The sequence below is a fragment of the Camelina sativa genome, chromosome 1, assembly GCF_000633955.1.
Source record: "Camelina sativa cultivar DH55 chromosome 1, Cs, whole genome shotgun sequence".
Classification (NCBI taxonomy): domain Eukaryota; kingdom Viridiplantae; phylum Streptophyta; class Magnoliopsida; order Brassicales; family Brassicaceae; genus Camelina; species Camelina sativa.
The window spans coordinates 21,141,996-21,160,508 of record NC_025685.1 but is presented as its reverse complement, the minus strand read 5'-3'; the positions used below and the strand labels follow the sequence as shown (position 1 = coordinate 21,160,508).

The 18,513-nt window shown below is 33.7% G+C and overlaps 3 protein-coding genes and 1 long non-coding RNA gene across 5 annotated transcripts; 1 reads left to right on the top strand and 3 right to left on the bottom strand.

The window, feature by feature from the left end:
• Nucleotides 1,398-4,322, bottom strand: LOC104700346. The gene is made up of 5 exons (XR_753559.2): nucleotides 4,014-4,322; nucleotides 3,848-3,915; nucleotides 3,644-3,757; nucleotides 3,234-3,400; nucleotides 1,398-1,910 (listed from the first exon to the last, which is right to left on the bottom strand). It is a non-coding gene; the product is annotated as an uncharacterized LOC104700346 (long non-coding RNA).
• On the top strand, nucleotides 7,001-8,485 carry LOC104700325 (anaphase-promoting complex subunit 10). The gene is made up of 6 exons (XM_010415832.2): nucleotides 7,001-7,255; nucleotides 7,347-7,407; nucleotides 7,507-7,599; nucleotides 7,682-7,752; nucleotides 8,055-8,159; nucleotides 8,240-8,485. Exons 1-6 carry the CDS (start codon nucleotides 7,077-7,079, stop codon nucleotides 8,307-8,309), a joined length of 579 nt encoding a protein of 192 aa, XP_010414134.1. The 5' UTR covers nucleotides 7,001-7,076; the 3' UTR covers nucleotides 8,310-8,485.
• Nucleotides 8,455-10,818, bottom strand: LOC104700333 (tubby-like F-box protein 2). Of its 2 annotated transcripts, none has more exons than XM_010415840.2 (5): nucleotides 10,442-10,818; nucleotides 9,773-10,138; nucleotides 9,581-9,668; nucleotides 9,360-9,489; nucleotides 8,455-9,269 (listed from the first exon to the last, which is right to left on the bottom strand). In XM_010415840.2, the coding sequence occupies exons 2-5, from the start codon at nucleotides 10,103-10,105 to the stop codon at nucleotides 8,642-8,644; spliced, it is 1,179 nt and encodes a 392-aa protein (XP_010414142.1). In that variant the 5' UTR covers nucleotides 10,106-10,138; nucleotides 10,442-10,818; the 3' UTR covers nucleotides 8,455-8,641. The 2 variants fall into 2 exon arrangements, with proteins under 2 accessions (XP_010414142.1, XP_010414150.1); XM_010415848.2 differs by having other exon boundaries at nucleotides 10,574-10,810.
• LOC104710319 (syntaxin-112-like) lies at nucleotides 14,620-17,741 on the bottom strand. Its single transcript, XM_019235257.1, has 10 exons — nucleotides 17,525-17,741; nucleotides 17,365-17,436; nucleotides 17,109-17,168; nucleotides 16,847-16,941; nucleotides 16,684-16,753; nucleotides 16,468-16,584; nucleotides 16,318-16,366; nucleotides 15,893-15,902; nucleotides 15,726-15,804; nucleotides 14,620-15,626 (listed from the first exon to the last, which is right to left on the bottom strand). Exons 1-10 carry the CDS (start codon nucleotides 17,630-17,632, stop codon nucleotides 14,694-14,696), a joined length of 1,593 nt encoding a protein of 530 aa, XP_019090802.1. The 5' UTR covers nucleotides 17,633-17,741; the 3' UTR covers nucleotides 14,620-14,693.

The following is an 18,513-nucleotide window of genomic DNA, read 5'->3' as shown; positions in this document are numbered from 1 at the left end:
AAAAATACTTCACCACCCAAATGAAGGAGAGTATGGTTTTTTGCCAATAGAGGGTATGTTTTCCTCAAATATCGACCCTTCATCACCCGAGCCATTAAGGAATTTGGATAATGAATTAAGCTCCAATATTGCTTTGCCACCATGGCTTCATTTAATTTCTCTAAACCCCGAAAACCTAAAGTGCCCTTACTTTTATCCTTACATAATTTATTCCATGCTACCCAGTGTAAACCGTGTGCCTTATTATTAGAACTCCACCAGAAATTTGAGATGACACTTGTTAGTTTATCCGTCAAATCCTGGGGCAATTTAAAACATGACATGACGTTAGTTGGGAGAGCCTACGCGACTGATTTAATCAACTTCTTTTCTGCCTTTCGACAAATACCGCACAGACCAACCGTTCACTCGATCGTTCAGGCGGTCCTCAACATACTTGAATACCTTAACTCTCGAGTCGTCTAGACTTTCAGGAATACCCAAGTAATTAAGACCTCATACCCCCTTCTTTAGAAATACAAATAACAGACTTTCACTGCTTCTTAATTGGAGAGAAAACATTCTATGATTTTAGTTATTTTAGTTTATTCTATGATTTTTCACAAAAAAAAAAAAATGACATTAGTTGTTTATCTTGAATTGTAGCATCCTTGATTTTAGAATCTATGAGACTGTTCGTACATTCCAACATGTTTTATCAATTAAATATTAAACATAATATTACTATGAATTATATAAGTTTTCAAAGAGTTTTTAATTTCCACTATTCCATACCTTAAATCACCCAGAAAAAAAAAACAAAGATTGTAAAAACACCTCTAACCAAACAAGTTGTATTATATAAACTAGATAAATACCCGCACTACACGCAGATTTATGATTTACTGTTTTTAAAATAACTAGGTTAAATTTGCGCTACGCCGCGAGGTTGGTTTTTTATTTTTTTTTCTGATTTTATGATGTAATATATATATTCTTTGATATCAAGTTCATAATTTTTTGATAAATTCAATGGTTATTTTTGTATTTTTAGTATTATTTCTATTTTCATATGATAGTTGAGTTTTTTATTTCATAAATGTAGTTTTTACATATATTTTAAATTTTATTATGTTAAGAAATAAGTTTTTGTTTCTTTGACTTGAAAATTATATTATTCTCTTACTAAAACAATACTGAATATTTTGGATGTTAATATAGTTAATCCAAAATATTTGGTTTTCATTAAACCAAAAAATTAGATGTATATTTGAAAAATTAAAGTATCTTCCAATGAAATTAAAATTGCATTTTTAATTCCACAATAAAACTTTATTTCTTAGCTTACAAAATGAAAGTTATCTTGCACCTCTTTTTTATTTTTTTTTATTGCTTACAATGATTAATGGGATAAGTGATCATTGTAAGGAGGATGTTTACTGTGAAAGCAGGGACATAGAAATAAGATACAAAGTCTGTATGAAGCATGATAATCGGTTCCTTTGATAAGCGATACAAACTTGAATTCAAACAATAAACAAATATCATATGTATATAAAACTCAACCAAGTAGAAGATATCATTTAAGTGGACATCAGTTGCAAGCTCACCTTTGCTTCTCTCTATATGCTTCTAAATTTGCTATTAACGTTCATCAGCTGTGTTGGTTAATTCTGATCGGGACCCGCTTCTAGACTACTGTGTTTTTCTTCATCCTTTATCTCACCAGCAGATCTTCCTCTTCGGCATACTTTGCAGAGATCCGACACAAGCCACAGTCTCCACTTTACATGCATTATACAGACCCAGAAACACTTAGGTGAAACCATTTCTGATCAACTTCACAGTCACCACAATAGCCAGCCTTCCAGATCTCAACACGATGGCCTCATGCTGTCAATAGTACTTCAGAAAAGACAAAGGTCTCTGGCCTGGAGGACAATATGTTTGTGAGAATAGACCGTGCAAACAGCAGCAAAAGACAAAGAATATTCCAAGGAAAAAAACTCAAATCTGAAGATAATAATGTTAAAGAGAATGAAAAATCAATAAAACGATTTTCAAAATGTTCAGTGTGTTTACGGAACTTGCAAATGTTTCTCATGTAGAATTTTATAACCACACACAAATCTTGGACTTTAATGAGCCTCTCATAACCACCTATTCTTCTACTGCGATTTTAGTTGGAATTTACGGAGATTGGTCACCTCAAGAGCAGGTTTAGTGGAACAAAGAGATTGGGAAGATACTTAAATATCAGTGCAACAGTTAGCAAGAAACAGATCTAAGATGAACTCTTAAGCTCAGCTCATTGTTTAGCAAGCGCTTATATATCTCTCTACCTTCAGATCAATTGAGACTCCTTACAGGTTCAAAGAGAGGTTCTGATCCGAAACAGAATGTAGAGTCTGAGAGACTCGCAGCCGTAGCTTGCTTTAGACATGTAACATAATCGGTTTGCAAGTTCATATGCAATACTGAATTACTGGAGAAAACAACTTCCCCTGGCCTGTTCATGATTACATAAATATTTAGGATCACAATATACATGATAAAATACTAACTGCATCAACATGACGTCTAATACAAGACTCTGGCTAAAACTATCTAACGATCAGAAACTTCAAAAAATGTTGAACAGCTAAAGGCCTAGCCTGACTTGTCCACAACACGAAAGTAACTTCACCAACTAATACTAATTTGAAAATCATAATAAACCTAGAGATGGAACCACTGTGAGAAGAAAACTTACATAAGGAACACATTCTGTGTTGCGTCTCCTAAGGTGTAGGACTTGAAACTCGGCCACTGGTCTAATTTGATGTCATCTTAGCCGATACNGCCTGGAGGACAATATGTTTGTGAGAATAGACCGTGCAAACAGCAGCAAAAGACAAAGAATATTCCAAGGAAAAAAACTCAAATCTGAAGATAATAATGTTAAAGAGAATGAAAAATCAATAAAACGATTTTCAAAATGTTCAGTGTGTTTACGGAACTTGCAAATGTTTCTCATGTAGAATTTTATAACCACACACAAATCTTGGACTTTAATGAGCCTCTCATAACCACCTATTCTTCTACTGCGATTTTAGTTGGAATTTACGGAGATTGGTCACCTCAAGAGCAGGTTTAGTGGAACAAAGAGATTGGGAAGATACTTAAATATCAGTGCAACAGTTAGCAAGAAACAGATCTAAGATGAACTCTTAAGCTCAGCTCATTGTTTAGCAAGCGCTTATATATCTCTCTACCTTCAGATCAATTGAGACTCCTTACAGGTTCAAAGAGAGGTTCTGATCCGAAACAGAATGTAGAGTCTGAGAGACTCGCAGCCGTAGCTTGCTTTAGACATGTAACATAATCGGTTTGCAAGTTCATATGCAATACTGAATTACTGGAGAAAACAACTTCCCCTGGCCTGTTCATGATTACATAAATATTTAGGATCACAATATACATGATAAAATACTAACTGCATCAACATGACGTCTAATACAAGACTCTGGCTAAAACTATCTAACGATCAGAAACTTCAAAAAATGTTGAACAGCTAAAGGCCTAGCCTGACTTGTCCACAACACGAAAGTAACTTCACCAACTAATACTAATTTGAAAATCATAATAAACCTAGAGATGGAACCACTGTGAGAAGAAAACTTACATAAGGAACACATTCTGTGTTGCGTCTCCTAAGGTGTAGGACTTGAAACTCGGCCACTGGTCTAATTTGATGTCATCTTAGCCGATACAACTCGGTTAAAATGACACTCAGTTCCTTGAAAACAAAATGTGACACACAAAATCAAATACAAATTATGTTCTCTACATATTACCTTATCATCTCTAGAATTACACAGCTTTTTACCACACAAAAATAGCTCTCCTCTTTCACCGGAGCACTCATCTTTTTTTCCCTCGGATCTCCTCCAATTTCTAGATTCAAACACATCAATACATTCTCAAATTCACAGCCTAGAAATCTTCCTTACTCTCCCCAAAATTAAAAGACATAAAGAATAAAATTATGTTACCTGGGAACGAAAAGTAGAAGAAGAAGAAACCCATCATCGTCGGATCTGATGAACATATTCTGGTGGATCGAAGAAGAAGAAATCCACCACAACCGATCGACCAGCGATGGGGGTAACATCATCGTCGGATCTGCTCAGATTGGTAGAGAGAGCCATGGCTAGGATGAGCAACACAGTCGGACCATGGTATAAACGGCGCCGAAGAAACAGAACAGTCGATCCATGGTATCACGACGACGAAGAAGAAGAGATCGAGCCATTGATTAAACGCTATCGTTTCCCTTTTGTTTAGTCCACATAGGAGTAAATATCATCCGAGCTGTATTAATGTTATAATTTGATAGGGTATATTTTGTTACTGAATTGTCTAACACATGCTTGATAGTTTTAGCTTTTTGGTGATGCATTTATTTTCTTAAGACATATTCTAAACCTTTCTAAATTCTTTAGTTAAATATTGAAACTGTTTGTGATATAAAAAAAAATATATATAAAACATGAAAGATGTTTCATATTCCTTTTAGTTTAGGTTTGTTTGCTTTTAAGGAGGACAAACAAGTGGCACTCTCTCCACTGCTGACGTGTTACTCATATGGAGAGAATTGGTCATCTTTCATAATATAAATTAAAAACTCAAAAAAAAAATTGAACGATTTTACGATTTTAAACAGAACCAAACCGAAACCGAATAGTTATTTTTGAATGTATTTTTAGAGGAAACCAAAACCAAACCGAATAACCTAAATACAATTTGTCAAATTCGGTTTTAGACAAATCTTATTATATAAAGCTTGATATCAAAGTTACTCATTAACAAGATCGTGACACGTGTCAATTGTATATTTAAGATTTTTACATTTGTCCAAAATACTGCTTAATATGATCCCGACATATGTTAAAATAACGATCTTTGATTTTGATTCATATCTAAGTTAATCGCTAGAAAAAAAGTTAAAAAATATTTAACAAACAAAAAAAACTAATCCAAAAGCAAAAAGGAAAAATTTACCTATCACGGTAAGGAAATTGAGCATATGTCTTATTAAAAGTTCTGAACCTATCATAAAAAGAAAATCTATACATAAGTAACAATAAATAACTATTTATATATAAAAAAAAATTGAACTAATTTCTTATTATTAACCTAATTCTGCTAGATTTTTTTGTATTTATATAATAAGTAACACATATATAAATGTTGGTTTCAATTTAGTTATTAACATGATCGAGACCAGTGTCAAGTCTATCAATAAGATTTTACACGTGTCAAAAAGTTTGGAAAATGTAAACTAACAATTTCATCATGTAAATTTAAATTTGTGTTTTCAAATTTAGTCATCAACGTTATCATCACATATGTCAAGTTATCAATTTAAGATGTTGATAAGTGTAAAAGTATGTTCTCAACGTAATAACAACACATTTATACAAAACTTTGTTTTGAAGTTACTCATTAACATGATCGGAACTATATTCTATTTTTATGTTATATATTCTTATAAATATTATGTATGAGATTACAACACGTATAAACGTTTGTAACATGTATCACGATTTAATTTAAAATATTATATCATTTATTTCAATTTTATTATCAATTATAAATCTGTGATGATGTAAATTAAAATTTTAAATGTTTTTATTCAAATTTTTTTTTCAGTTAAGGATTTAAACGATTAGTATTTGATTAGATTCCTTCTTCTTAATATTTTTTTTCCTTTTTAATGTAGCATTTTTACATTTTACATTATTTTACTTCAATTTGATTTTCAAATTAGAAATCTGTGATGATTTAAAATAAAGTTTTGTAATATTTTTTTATGTTAAGGATATGTAATATCGAAAAAATTATTTTTGAAAAAAAAATATTATGCTGTAGTATTTCTAGCTTCTATTTATCTCTATGAATTATCCAAGTCTCATGTGTTATTGTGCTTATAATTTACAATTTTTTATTTTTATTATGTCAAATAAACTTCTTTTTATTTTTTTCCAATTTCTCAATTTTTATTGGGTTGGTTATAAACTCATTGCAATGGTGGAGTACTTATTCTAAGTTTTTTTTGTGAGTAAACCATTTTAATGGTTAAAGAAACTATGACACAAACAATTTTAGTGGTTAAAGGAACTATGTCAAAGTGAAAGCAAAAGGACATAAAATTTGTTCAATTTGTTCATAGACACATTGTATAGATGGTGATAAAGAGTATACTTTAACAATAATATATTTTTGGGTGCATGAACACATTTTTTGTGGTAAAACTTAGAGTTAATGGATGTTAATAAGATGACGCTTTGACGAGTTGTTTGCATGTAAAATAATATATGAATAAGTTGTGGAATGTTTTTGAAATTTGTCAATAATGATATTCATTTTGAATGTTTGGCAAAACTTTATGAATATTTGGCAAAACTTTTGGTTGCTGATAATTTAATTTTAGATTATTTTAATTATTTATATACTAAATTTAAAATATAAAAGTATAAATTAGTGTATTAATGTAAAAATAAAAAAAAACAAATTTCATCTACGGGAATATTATTTTTCCCAAACGAAAAATATTTATATATATTTACTTTCCAAAAGTAGTTTTTATTTATAGCAAAATATTAATATATTATTTTATTTATTTTTATTTGACAATTTAAAACCCGCACGATAATCTAGTATCTTATAATAAACTATCATATAAAAAAAATAACACTAAGCTTAAATGGGTAAACGGGTATTAACGAGCCAGTATAAATTTGACGGGCCTAAAGGGGCAGGGTTTAAACGGGCTCGGGTTTAAACGGGTATTAAAAAAATTATGTGAAATAGGTTCGGGTTTAAACGGGCTGAGTTTAAACGGGCCGGGTCTGCCCATATTAACATCACTAATCATATCGTTTCCATTTTACAATAACAAACATCATGACGTTTCAAGCGCTCAATAACGACACGACATTTGTCTATGAGCCAGAGAGAGAGAGAAGACAAATTCAAAACCTCGTTGGAGGGTTCTAGTAGGTGTACGATTCTCAAATTCCGAATCTAATTAAGATCTCGGAGAGGGGTGAGCTATGGCGACAGAGTCATCGGAATCGGAAGAAGAAGGAAAAATCAGAGGAGGAAACGATAAGCTAATCATAGAAGACGATCTGAGAGAGATGAGCAAAAACGCAGCTTGGAGCGTGAGCTCTTGTAAGCCTGGCAATGGCGTCACCACTCTCCGCGACGACAATCTCGAGACTTATTGGCAGTTGAGACAAAAAAAAACCCTTTAAATTTCATCTCTCTCTATTTACTCAAATGATTCGACTTTATATTTTTTTTTGTTTCTGATTTTGTAGATCAGATGGGTTACAACCACATCTGATTAACATTCAATTCCAGAAGAAAGTGAAATTGCAGGTATGGTTTTGTGAATCTGTTCGCTTATTAGATCTTTCGTTTTGTTATCTTTGGGTATTTTGATTTTGAGTAACCCCTTTTTGTTTTGAATTTTGAAAGTTAGTGGTTCTGTATGTTGACTTTAAGCTTGATGAGAGCTACACGCCTAGTAAAATCTCTATTCGAGCTGGTGATGGTTTTCATAACTTAAAGGTAATATAGCTTTTGCTTAGAGAATCTAACTTCTGATGATGGATTGATATTTCATGTTGTGTGTTACTCTTTCATTGTTTAGGAGATTAAAAGTGTGGAGCTTGTTAAACCAACTGGTTGGGTTTGCTTATCTCTCTCTGGAACTGATCCACGGTATGTTTGTTTCTTATTCATATTATGGTTTTGTGGTTGTTTCTTTACAAGAATCTAGTCTAGCTAGCTGCTGATAATGATGAGGAGAGGTGTTTGCTACAATGTTTAGTTCTATGATCAGAGAAAGTCTGCTAGCTAGTAGCTGCCAAGTTTAGACATGTCTTTAGCTAGCAAGTATTAGCTTTTGAGGTTTCACTTAGTAAAGGTCTAAACTAATTTCTGCTGTCATGAATGATTTGTTTCTGTTGGTTACTACTACGCATTGAGCTGGTAAGTTTTAACCATTTGTCCTCTCTTCTCAGGGAAACGTTTGTCAATACATTTATGTTGCAAATAGCCATTTTGTCGAATCACCTCAACGGGAGAGATACTCACATCCGCCAGATCAAAGTTTACGGCCCTAGACCGTGAGTCCCATCTCTCCTTCACTTAAAAACTGTGCACATTATGATTTCCTTGGCGTGACTTTTGATCTTTGCAATTGCAGAAATCCTATTCCCCGCCAACCATTTCAGTTTACGTCAATGGAGTTTCTAACTTATTCAACACTGAGATGAGAATTTTGGGCAGGAGAAGTTTGAAGAACATGGACTATGAAAGAGACCACTGGTATTGGGGGAAGTGTTTGTTGTCGTCACGTTAGGTTTTGAAGCTTAAGAGTTTCATATGTTGTTTTGTAATGGCTTCTGTTTATATATTACATTGGATATATAATATAACATCATTAAGCTTATCCACCGAGTGCCCCATCAAACAGAAGCATAGTTCAAAAGAGCTACAACATTCTACATACAAAGAACTTTTCGTGAATTGAACATTGAAACCTAAAGATAAGAAAAGCCATCTATGATGATTTGCGGAGATGGATTTTACTCAAGGAGGGTTAACTTTACCCTTCACAAGCCGGTTTGGTGTCAAAGCTGCTGATGCATATAGCAAAGGCTTGAAAAGCTGAGAGAGGGTAGCGATAATCCATGGTGAATATGTCCTTACCGATTTTGCCAAACTGTAAAATCACCCTCTCATGTTCTTCAGGCGGCGCTTCCAATGAAGTGTCAATGTCTGCCACAAGCTGGAAGTTTTTAACAGAAGCCACGGTCACCCTCCCCTTGAAGTTGAGGCACCAGCACTGCAATTGCTCGTGCCATCGTGGGGATTTGTTTTTGAGAACCAGCGGCTGGTCTCTTAAGCTTGGGGAAACATCAGGGACCTCTCTGTCTGTTGCGCTGGTTTTTTCTTTTGGTGAAGGTGACGAAGATATTTCTATGCCTTGAACTACTGATGGTTCAGCAATAACAGAAGAGAGAGGTATAGAATCCATAGCGCAATGCATTCTTCTAGGTCCCCTTGTGCGAAGAACATTGAGCTCGTAGGTAATGTTTCCTACGGTAGAGCTATTGGCAGGTAACTTAGGGGCCGCTTGCTTGGGGTGAAGCCTTCTGTTAGGTTGAGCTTGTGTTGTGGATGATGCTGTTTGGTTGTCATATATTGTGAACTTGGTTCCCAGAAAACCAGACCTATCCCACAATATAAGTACAGACTGATTAGAAAAAGGAGCTTTGGATGGTTAAGACTTGGTGCAGGTGGAAAGAACTCGGGATAATTACCTTAATTTGCCAACATAAGTGCTGCTGCTGCGTGAGAAGTTTTTACCAGACAGTGAGATTATAAAATCCGTGCACGTCGCTCTTCTAACCCTTCTCGCTGCTAACAACAATTTGTCATTCTCCGTCTCAGCTGAAACTCGAAAAAGGATCAATATCGTCAGAACAACCATTTCTACATCATTGGACAGCAATTTCTTAAACTTGAAATAAGGATCACTCACAAGGCATCAAGCCATAGTAGAGAATATATGTAGCTGTTGCTCTGTTCCTCTTAATAAAGCACTGAATTGGAGAGTCTCGAGGCCCCGGCTGTTCAAAAATCAAACAAGAAGTTTAAATAAGCAAACATGAGTAGCTCTACAGCGACTGAGAGCTTTGAATATAATGATGTGAAGAAAAGAACCGTTCTTTACCTGTTTCAATGAGATTGGAAAAGTGAGTTTCCCACACTGCTCAGGGATCTTCACAATCTCCATAGTGATTCCTCTCCATGATTTACAGACGGAAGCACAAGAGACCACGGCAGCTCGAGCAGGCCAAGACGTCTCACTCTCTTCAACCCTCCGGATTATGTCGTGAAGCAACTCAGGCGGCAAAGAAGCCCATGGGCTCTGCGGTATGTTTTCCAGAGGTGTTGTTGTTTGATCAGGAGCAATGTGAGACGACTTTGACCAACTACGCTTGGAGATACCTCCAAGTCCATCCCTCACTTCCTTCAGATCACGAAGGATGCTTTTCAAGGACATCTCTTTTCAGCATACCAATAAACTCCCCAGTAACTGCAATCACACAAATAAAACAAAACTAAAGCTCAACACTTTGACATAAAAAGTTGGTTTTTGCAATCAAAGTTGAGGTTTTTATAATCTAAAGCTAGACACTTTGACAAACCCAAAAGATAAAAACATGATCTATGCACATGAGACCCAATCTTAATCAATCTTAGATTCACATTACTCCCAACTTATTAACCATTGAAGCTCCTCAAATCCAATTCAGAAAACAAAACAGATCCAAAAACAGAGGAAGAAGAAGAACAAAGAGCCTTGTTCCGCAAATGTGAAAGAGAATTGAAAACAAACCTCAAATAAAATCGATGGATTCAAAAGACAAAAACTTTTAAAAACTGCAAAAGATGAGATCAGCGGGCAGCTTCTCTTCACCGGATCCGAGAGACAATATCGTAGAGAGAAAAAGAAGAAACAGAGACAAACATTGGCTGTTTTCTTGATAGATTCTTCGATGCTCTCGTCGTCTCCGGGGAAGAAGAAGGAAGAACGGATTCGCCAGTGACTATCTCGGCATGACTCCCGTCGTCTTGAGTCCGCCGCCGATCTCACCGCAGGTAAATAAATAAAAGAAGTGGTCACCACCAAAAACGTAACCTCTCTCTCTCTCTCTCTTCTTACAAATCTGAGAAAGAAAGGATCCGAAGTCTTCGCTTTTTCTTATAGTTTTCAATGAAACGCTTAAAGGGCAGATAGAAAACTCCAAATTATAATTAAAACATTTTAATACTGTATTAACAAAATAGCTTTGGTCGGGAAAAAATATTTTTAACTTTTAATAAAGTTTAATTCTTTAGTTAGTTGAATAATTAGAAGAAGCCTTATATGATAAGACCTGGCTTTAATTGATAATGACTTACTGCATGTGGCAATAACATATTTGGTCGGTAAATAATATTACTATTTATATCAATAAACCCTTTAGAATTAGCCGACAAAATAAAGCTTTAAGAAAAAAAAATTAACAAAACAAGTCGAGAATTTTTTTTGTATAACTGTTTTTTTTTTTTTTGGTTTTCAGTTCAATAGATTGGAAAATACAACTCATATGTTTTCGTCCGTTAATTTCTTACTAATAACTATAAGTTGGATAAAACATCTGTCTTATGAAACTTTATAGTTATTATCCTCTTCTTATGAAACTGTTTTGTTACCAATGTTTTCTTTTTCTTTATTTAGATAGAAGTTGGAGATATTTTCTTAGGGTTTTCACAAGACATAGAATGTTCATTTTCATGATAAATAACTCTTATTTAATGAGAAGTAGCAATCAGGATGTCAAGACAATCAATAATTAGTCTAACACTATTCTTATAAGGCTTAATTAGTCTAGTCCACATCCATAACATAAATTTCTTTAACAAAAAGTACATATTCTCTTGCTAAGTACGATTTTCAACTTTAGGTTTCTTTCTTAATCTAATTATATTATTCCCTCCAGACAACTTCTCTTAATCGGTGGCCAATTTGCATATACGTTAGTACGCTTGCTTGGATACGACCATCAACTTGTTTTGTAATAGTTAGTTACTTGCTTGATCTACAAAACTTTTTATCAATGTTTTTTCTCTATGTTTTATTGTATCTAATTAGTGTTTCTATTTTTTCTGACCTTAAATGTTTTGTTTTCATTTATTTTCATGAAAATATATTTGTTATATATATATATATATATGAAAAATGGTAATTACAAGGTAAAAGTCAACAAATCTAGTTCTAATCCATTATCCATACCTAAAAATATATTTCGTTGACAAGAGAAATTATATTTGTGCTAAACACAAATAATATTTCCTTGAACATACGTACTTCCTTCATATTTTTTTGTTTGACCTTATCCAACAATGTGAAAATTCTTATAAATGATACACACATCACGCATGTATATATGATGTATCAATTCACATAATTTAAACATCATACTAGATCTCTCTGTCTCTCTCAAGCCACCCATTTTGACACCATGTATATATTTATTGTTTTACCCAATATATACGTTTAATTATATATGAGAAAGTCTGCTTCAAAAAATTCAAAGCTTGAAACAGGTGGTAATTAAGATCAAACGATCTATGAAGTGATATTATAATTATATATGAGAAAGTCTGGTTCAGAAATTTCAAAGCTTGATACAGGTGGTAAAGATCAAACTCTAGGAAGTGATGATATTATAATTTTTTGAGAACAGTATATCAATATGCCACCAGCCACCTAATCAACTTTTTCATACATTTGTTTGACAATTACTGACATATTAAATTTTTGATGACTTTTGTTATGTGGTACCTACAAAACCTAATGAATCGTATACCCGAAAACATCATTACTCTCCACCACCATAGCCGTATGATTGATTTTCTGAAAAAACTATTATAACTAATTAATTATCTTAAATCAAAATAGTAATTTTCTGCCAATAACATGATACATATATGAACATTAACACAATAACAACACTAGTACAAATCACTATTACATTTTTTAATTATGCTTTTGAAATTTGAATGATTATACGTACGATCGTGAATGTTTAGCATTGATAAGAGTTCATGGAAAAACCTACAAAATATTACTATAACAAAGAAGCATGTTGTGAATGTTTTAAGACCAGCTTCAATGGTACTTTAATCTTACTCCAAAGACTATATTTAGATTAAACTCATCTCCATTAATATTTTATATCTCACACTAAAAATAGAAAAATATGTAGATTTAAGTTGTAGGATCCAAATAATATTGCATCAGTTTCTGGATTTAATTTGTAGCCAAAACTATATTATTTTTTTGGTAATTTGGGTGAAGGGGCAGATAATGAAATTGACATTTATCTTCCAAAGACTTTATACAACAACAACAACAACAACAAAAATCTTTTATACAACAACAACAACAACAACAAAAATCTTTTGAGAAGCCTATTTCAGTGGATTCCACTAATGCTCGAAAACCTTTTTACTAAAATTCTTCGGTAACTTTTATGATTCAGTAACTGGATAGAAATTTTTGGTAATGTTCGAGAAAATTTTGAATATAGCTTAGTTCCAATGAGTAAATTATAGAATTATTTTAATGATCTACGTTAAATAAAACATAGTTATGTTAATACTAAAATTTTAACTTTAAACTTCACCAAAAAAAAAACTTTAAAGAGTAAATGAAAAGGTTAGTTTTTTTTCTTCTTTGTTTTCCAAAAAAAAAAAATCAACTTTCTAGAGTAATATTTTCTAATTTAGTTTTTCTTTCTTCTATATGTATCCTTCATTTTACCTTTGCAATGTTACAAAATTCAGTCTAATGATTAATTTCATTCATCTTGACATATAAGTATTAGTTATTCACCACATTCTCTCCATTAAAGTTATGATGATGTTGAAGCGACTGAAGAGGCTATGATAAATACTAAGCAAAAAGCTTTTTAGAAGATGAGAATCATTACATTTTAAAAGCTAAATATACATGAATCATTGAAAATTACAATCAGGAGGACTAATTAAAACTTAAAGAGGGAGTGGCTCATGTTTGGTGTGTGTGGACCACTAACCACAATACTATCCTACATATATATACATACACTCATAAATATTTGAGTATACAAAGTGTGAAGTAGATATTATGTAATTCACAAATGCATATGTAAGTTATGTGTATGGGTCCATAAAGAAAAGAAGAAGAAAAAGCATGATGGGTATTGATTCCAGTTTTGTGTGTTTGTCCATTTGGGATTGATAAAATTTTGATAAGATTGGGAACCATATGTTTTTGCCATCTTACACTTGTCAATTCTCTAAAACCATTACCCCATCACTCTTTTCTTAGTCAATGTTCTCAAAATCTGCTAGTCAATTGAAAATTTTAGTATACCTTGGTTTACTGACTAGTTGACGTAAATGGTAGACGCAAAAAGTAATTACTGAAACAGCAAGTGATCAGCCAATCATCTAATCTAAAAGAGAATCAACTAGTTGTTGTGTACTAATTAGTAAACCAACTTAAAAATAGGTTTAACACTTAAGTTAACCAAGTCTAAAACTTCGTCTATGTCCATGTCCATTAGCTTGTTTGTTTTCTATCGTTTGTACCACATCTTTGTCAAATCTCACCAAATTTTGTTTGATTCTTGTTGAAATCTCTCTACTCTACTAGTAGTCCAATCTTGTCAATTAATTATAAACTTTTGTCTCGATTCAGAATACTTCAGATATCTAACTATCCCAATAGAAACATTATCTCGTGTACTTGTCTCTTAAGTTAAGCCAGTCAATTCAAGTTTGGTTATACGATCAACACAAAAGATCTCTGGACAAAGAAAGATTCATCAAATCAAAACCTGAAATTCAAATACAGAGTCAAGAAGTTTCATAGTTTCAAAACATGAAGTTTCATAGTTTCAAAACATGAAGTTTCATAGTTTCAAAACATGAATTTTCTGATCATACACAAATCATGAAAACATCTACTGAGAATAGAGATTAGAACAGTGCAGTATCTCTCAAATTGAGATCATTCAAAAGAACAGAAGAAGCAACCAAATCTCTTCTCAAAACACTCAACGAGAAGCAAGCATTGAGATGACACACACAAGGAGAATAAGAACACCCAAAACCGAAACCCAAAGAACCCAGCTCTTAGTCTTCTTCTTCATCTGATTAGCATAATACAAACTGTTGGTTCCTCCACTGACATAGCTCCCTGCATTAGCCACATTAGCTTCAATGTCATCAATCCGATCTCCTTGAGTCTCAACAAGAACAGCCATGTCAAGAAACACTTGATGAAGCCTGTTAAGACTCCTCTTGATATCATTCACTGCTTCATGTCTCTCTTTAGTCTTCAAATCCATCTCTGGCCTCACTTTAAACGTCTTAACCAAATCAGAACCAGAACCAGATCCAGAGATCATCTTCTCCATGTCCTCATTACTTGGTTCTTCACCAGTCGCTAAAAAATACTTCCTTTTGAGATCTTCTCTGTAATCAGCAAAGATCCTTTCCCTCAGACGATGGAACTCACTCATCGTATCTCTCAGTTTCGCCCTAACTCCATTAGTAATCGAAGTTCTTGTCCTGTACACGCAAGACCCTTCCTTGAAACTCGCACGGTTCGCGACGTTGCTCTTCTCCAAAGCCTCGATTAGGGTTTTGACTCTGTTGGCCTTGCGAGAGATGGTGACGATGTTTGATTCCATCCTGTCTCTTAACCCGCGTAAGATCTTGGCGCTGTGAGAAGATTTGGTCTCTTCGTTTAGGTTTTGGAGATCGAGTAAGAGATGAGTGATCTCTTCGATTAGGGTTTTGATGGTTTCGATTTCTTGAAAGAAACCAGAGAGGTTCTCTTCATCCGCTGGGCTGAAATCGAACTTAAAGTCTTCACCTTTCTCCAAATCACGATCAGATTCCATATCTTTCTTCGCTTGTTCCTTCAATTCAACATAACTTAAGAACGATTTCGTCATTAGATCATTCATCTTCTCTTGTAAACCCTAGAACAAGAAACAGAAAAAAAGAAACTGAGAATTCACCAAAATTAAATTGAAGATTCGAAACGAAACAGAGGAGATAAGAACAGAACAGATCATTACGGTGATGGGTTTGTGAAACAGAGTAAGGATCTTCGTTATCTCTGAAACGGGATGTTTCAGTTTTCTTCGGGAGAAAGAACTGCAAAAGACAGAGAGCAGAAGCGATTCAACAATGGCTGAGACTAAGAAACTCTAAAGATCGAAGAGAAGGAAGAAGAGATCATTACCTAAGAAGTGCTTGTTAATCAAGGAACCGTTTCTCTCTCAACGTCCCTTCTCTCTCTCTTTCTCTCTCTGTGCGCTCCTTTGTGATATCAGAAGAATGATTCGAATTTTAAAAGAGAAGGAAGAGATATGGGGAAGTTATAAAGAAGATCTACAAGAATCCGATTTTTCAGTTTCCAAAGATTTGTTATTCAAAAAATTGCTCTTTTATTAATCACAAAAGAGCCGTTGTTGAAAACGTTTCTGTTCCGACTTGGCTTCTTCATGTTTCCTTTGTAAACGTTGTCGTTTTTAACATACAAACAAAAAACGTGACGGTTTCAGCCAAAAGGTATGCAAAAGTCTTGACCTTTATTGATGTTGCGAGTAATATCAATCTAATGAATACACACAAACTTATTCCAATAACAAACAAAGTTGATTTTACATATGGCTAGTTCCGAGTTAGGGAATGCAAAGCTTGGACCTTTATTGATCTGTTTCAGCCAATTTACAGCATTTGAAGTATACAAGATAAGTGTATTAAGTTACAATTACAAACAAAGTTGAGAGTTTAAGCATAATGAGTTTATAATGTTTTTTCTTCTGCGGGTTGTTTTTGTTTCTCGGCTTTCTCAGCCTCCAACTTTCTCAGAGTACTCGAACTTATCTTATTTCCACTGGATCCATCAGAAACTATTTCCACAACTTCAATCTGCAAAAGCATGTCCAAGAAAGATTGGTTCAAGTGATGATGATTGAAGATTTTAAAATGCATCAGGAGGTCACAATGGTGGAATAAAAAGGAACAAACCTTAAGTTGTGAAAGCCCTCTTTCTGCTCTTTTTCTGTTGACTGACAAGCCACCAGGTAATGTCTCTTTGCTGTAGATGATGCTTAGTTAAAAGAGTCTTTAAACATGGAAATGGAATAGAAGAACATATGCAAAAAGGATCAATAGATAGATGGTAAAAAACCTGACAACAATAGCTTCCAAATTTTCATCAACAATAGAAGGACCATACGGATCCGTAATAGGTTCAGCTTGTACAACCAGCTCGGGCTTGATAGACTACACAAGAAGAACATGGAGAAACGTAAACTCACGTGATAGCCTATTTCATCTACACACTCTCCTTTCACATTAAATGATTCAATGTAAACATTCCATTGAAGAAGAAGACTATGTAGATGTATATGAAACTTGATGAGAAAATTCCACTTTAAGATGAAATTTACCTTGACATAGTTCTCCACATTACTCATCCTTTCTTCAATGGGTTGTATCATTTCAGCGAACTGTATCCACAAAAGAATGAAATGAGACCTCGAAAGAAGTCATCAACAAAGCATAAAAGTTTCAGACTTTATAGCAAAGATCAGTTCAAAGGTTCTTCTTTTTTGCAATATTCTCATTAAGTAACAACATCACTCCAAGTCGAAATCAATCAAAGCAACTTAACTTAGCTACATATATAAAAAAGAGATTGCTTACTTGCTTGTTCGCCAACATAGGACCATCACAGACTCCAACTACGATCCGATCCCTGGCCAACTCTGCAGCCGCCTGATCATATATATTTCACCACAAACAATTCAAAATACTACTTGGATTCTCAATAAATCGAAGAAAATAAAAATACCAAATTTACCACCTTGAGGAACATTCGATGCCCATCGTGTAATCGATCAAACGTACCGCCGAGAACGACAGAACCAAACGAATTCGCCGGAGACATCTTTGACTCTTCCGCAGCTGCCATTTCCGAAGATCAGAGTATATAATAAAATCAACCAATTGGGGTTGTTCGTCTCTGAAATTTTTGATTAGGGGATCGAAGGAGAAGAAGATTGAAAAAAACAAACCCGCTGGTTTGGTTCATTTATAACATGTCGGTTCACCTTGTCTTCCAACGAACCAGTTTAGTAGGTGAACCAAAACACACTGTTTTTTTGGGCAAAAGGTGAACCAAAACACACATAACTCCAATATCAAATCTTATTGAACTTTGGTTTTGGGACAAAGCTTTAAGATACCCCATCTATATTTTATTAGAATGTTTTCATATACAGTTTTTTTGGTTGGAAGAAAAATACTTATACTAATTATAATGTGCAATTTAATATTTCAAATATATTGTAGTCTACAAGACGCTAGAACACAACTTGATCATTTGGCTGGCAGAGACATATCTTAAAGAGATGAAGTATGAGAATGGAAAACTGGAACAAGAAAACCACGAGTTGCTTGGTTCATTGAAAGAACTCGAGGAAGCTACAATTCAGGGATCAGGAAGTTCTGCACTATCGAAGCTGAAAAACAAGTTTCCGAACTTGGAAAACATTCATAAGAACTTAGAATAGGAAAGGTTCAAAGAAACCAAATGTTTGAGGCTACTAATGTTTGATCCCATCCAAATTCTATTTTTCTCCTCACCCTCAAATCATGATGAAGCTGTTTTGGGAAAAAATCAAATCAATTTACACATTTTGATTGGTTTACAGATTTTTGGTTATATTTAACCGGTTTAACCATTTGACTCAATAAAAATAGAATTGATGAATTAAAATGGTTAAACTATTATCCATTACAACTCAATTTATTTGATCCATTAAACCAATTAACTCATTAACCCATTTTATT

Bases quoted from the DNA above. Each gene is read 5' to 3' on its own strand.
- LOC104700325 (XM_010415832.2), top strand. From the start codon at position 7,077: ATGGCGACAGAGTCATCGGAATCGGAAGAAGAAGGAAAAATCAGAGGA. The intron at 7,600-7,681 runs GTAATATAGCTT...TTCATTGTTTAG, and splicing joins ATGGTTTTCATAACTTAAAG to GAGATTAAAAGTGTGGAGCT. The intron at 8,160-8,239 runs GTGAGTCCCATC...TTGCAATTGCAG, and splicing joins AAAGTTTACGGCCCTAGACC to AAATCCTATTCCCCGCCAAC.
- LOC104700333 (XM_010415840.2), bottom strand. From the start codon at position 10,105: ATGTCCTTGAAAAGCATCCTTCGTGATCTGAAGGAAGTGAGGGATGGA. The intron at 9,490-9,580 runs GTGAGTGATCCT...TTCGAGTTTCAG, and splicing joins CTACTATGGCTTGATGCCTT to CTGAGACGGAGAATGACAAA. The intron at 9,270-9,359 runs GTAATTATCCCG...ATTGTGGGATAG, and splicing joins ACTTATGTTGGCAAATTAAG to GTCTGGTTTTCTGGGAACCA.
- LOC104710319 (XM_019235257.1), bottom strand. From the start codon at position 17,632: ATGGCAGCTGCGGAAGAGTCAAAGATGTCTCCGGCGAATTCGTTTGGT. The intron at 17,437-17,524 runs GTGGTAAATTTG...ATATATGATCAG, and splicing joins GGCATCGAATGTTCCTCAAG to GCGGCTGCAGAGTTGGCCAG. The intron at 16,585-16,683 runs GTTTGTTCCTTT...ATGCTTTTGCAG, and splicing joins GAGGGCTTTCACAACTTAAG to ATTGAAGTTGTGGAAATAGT.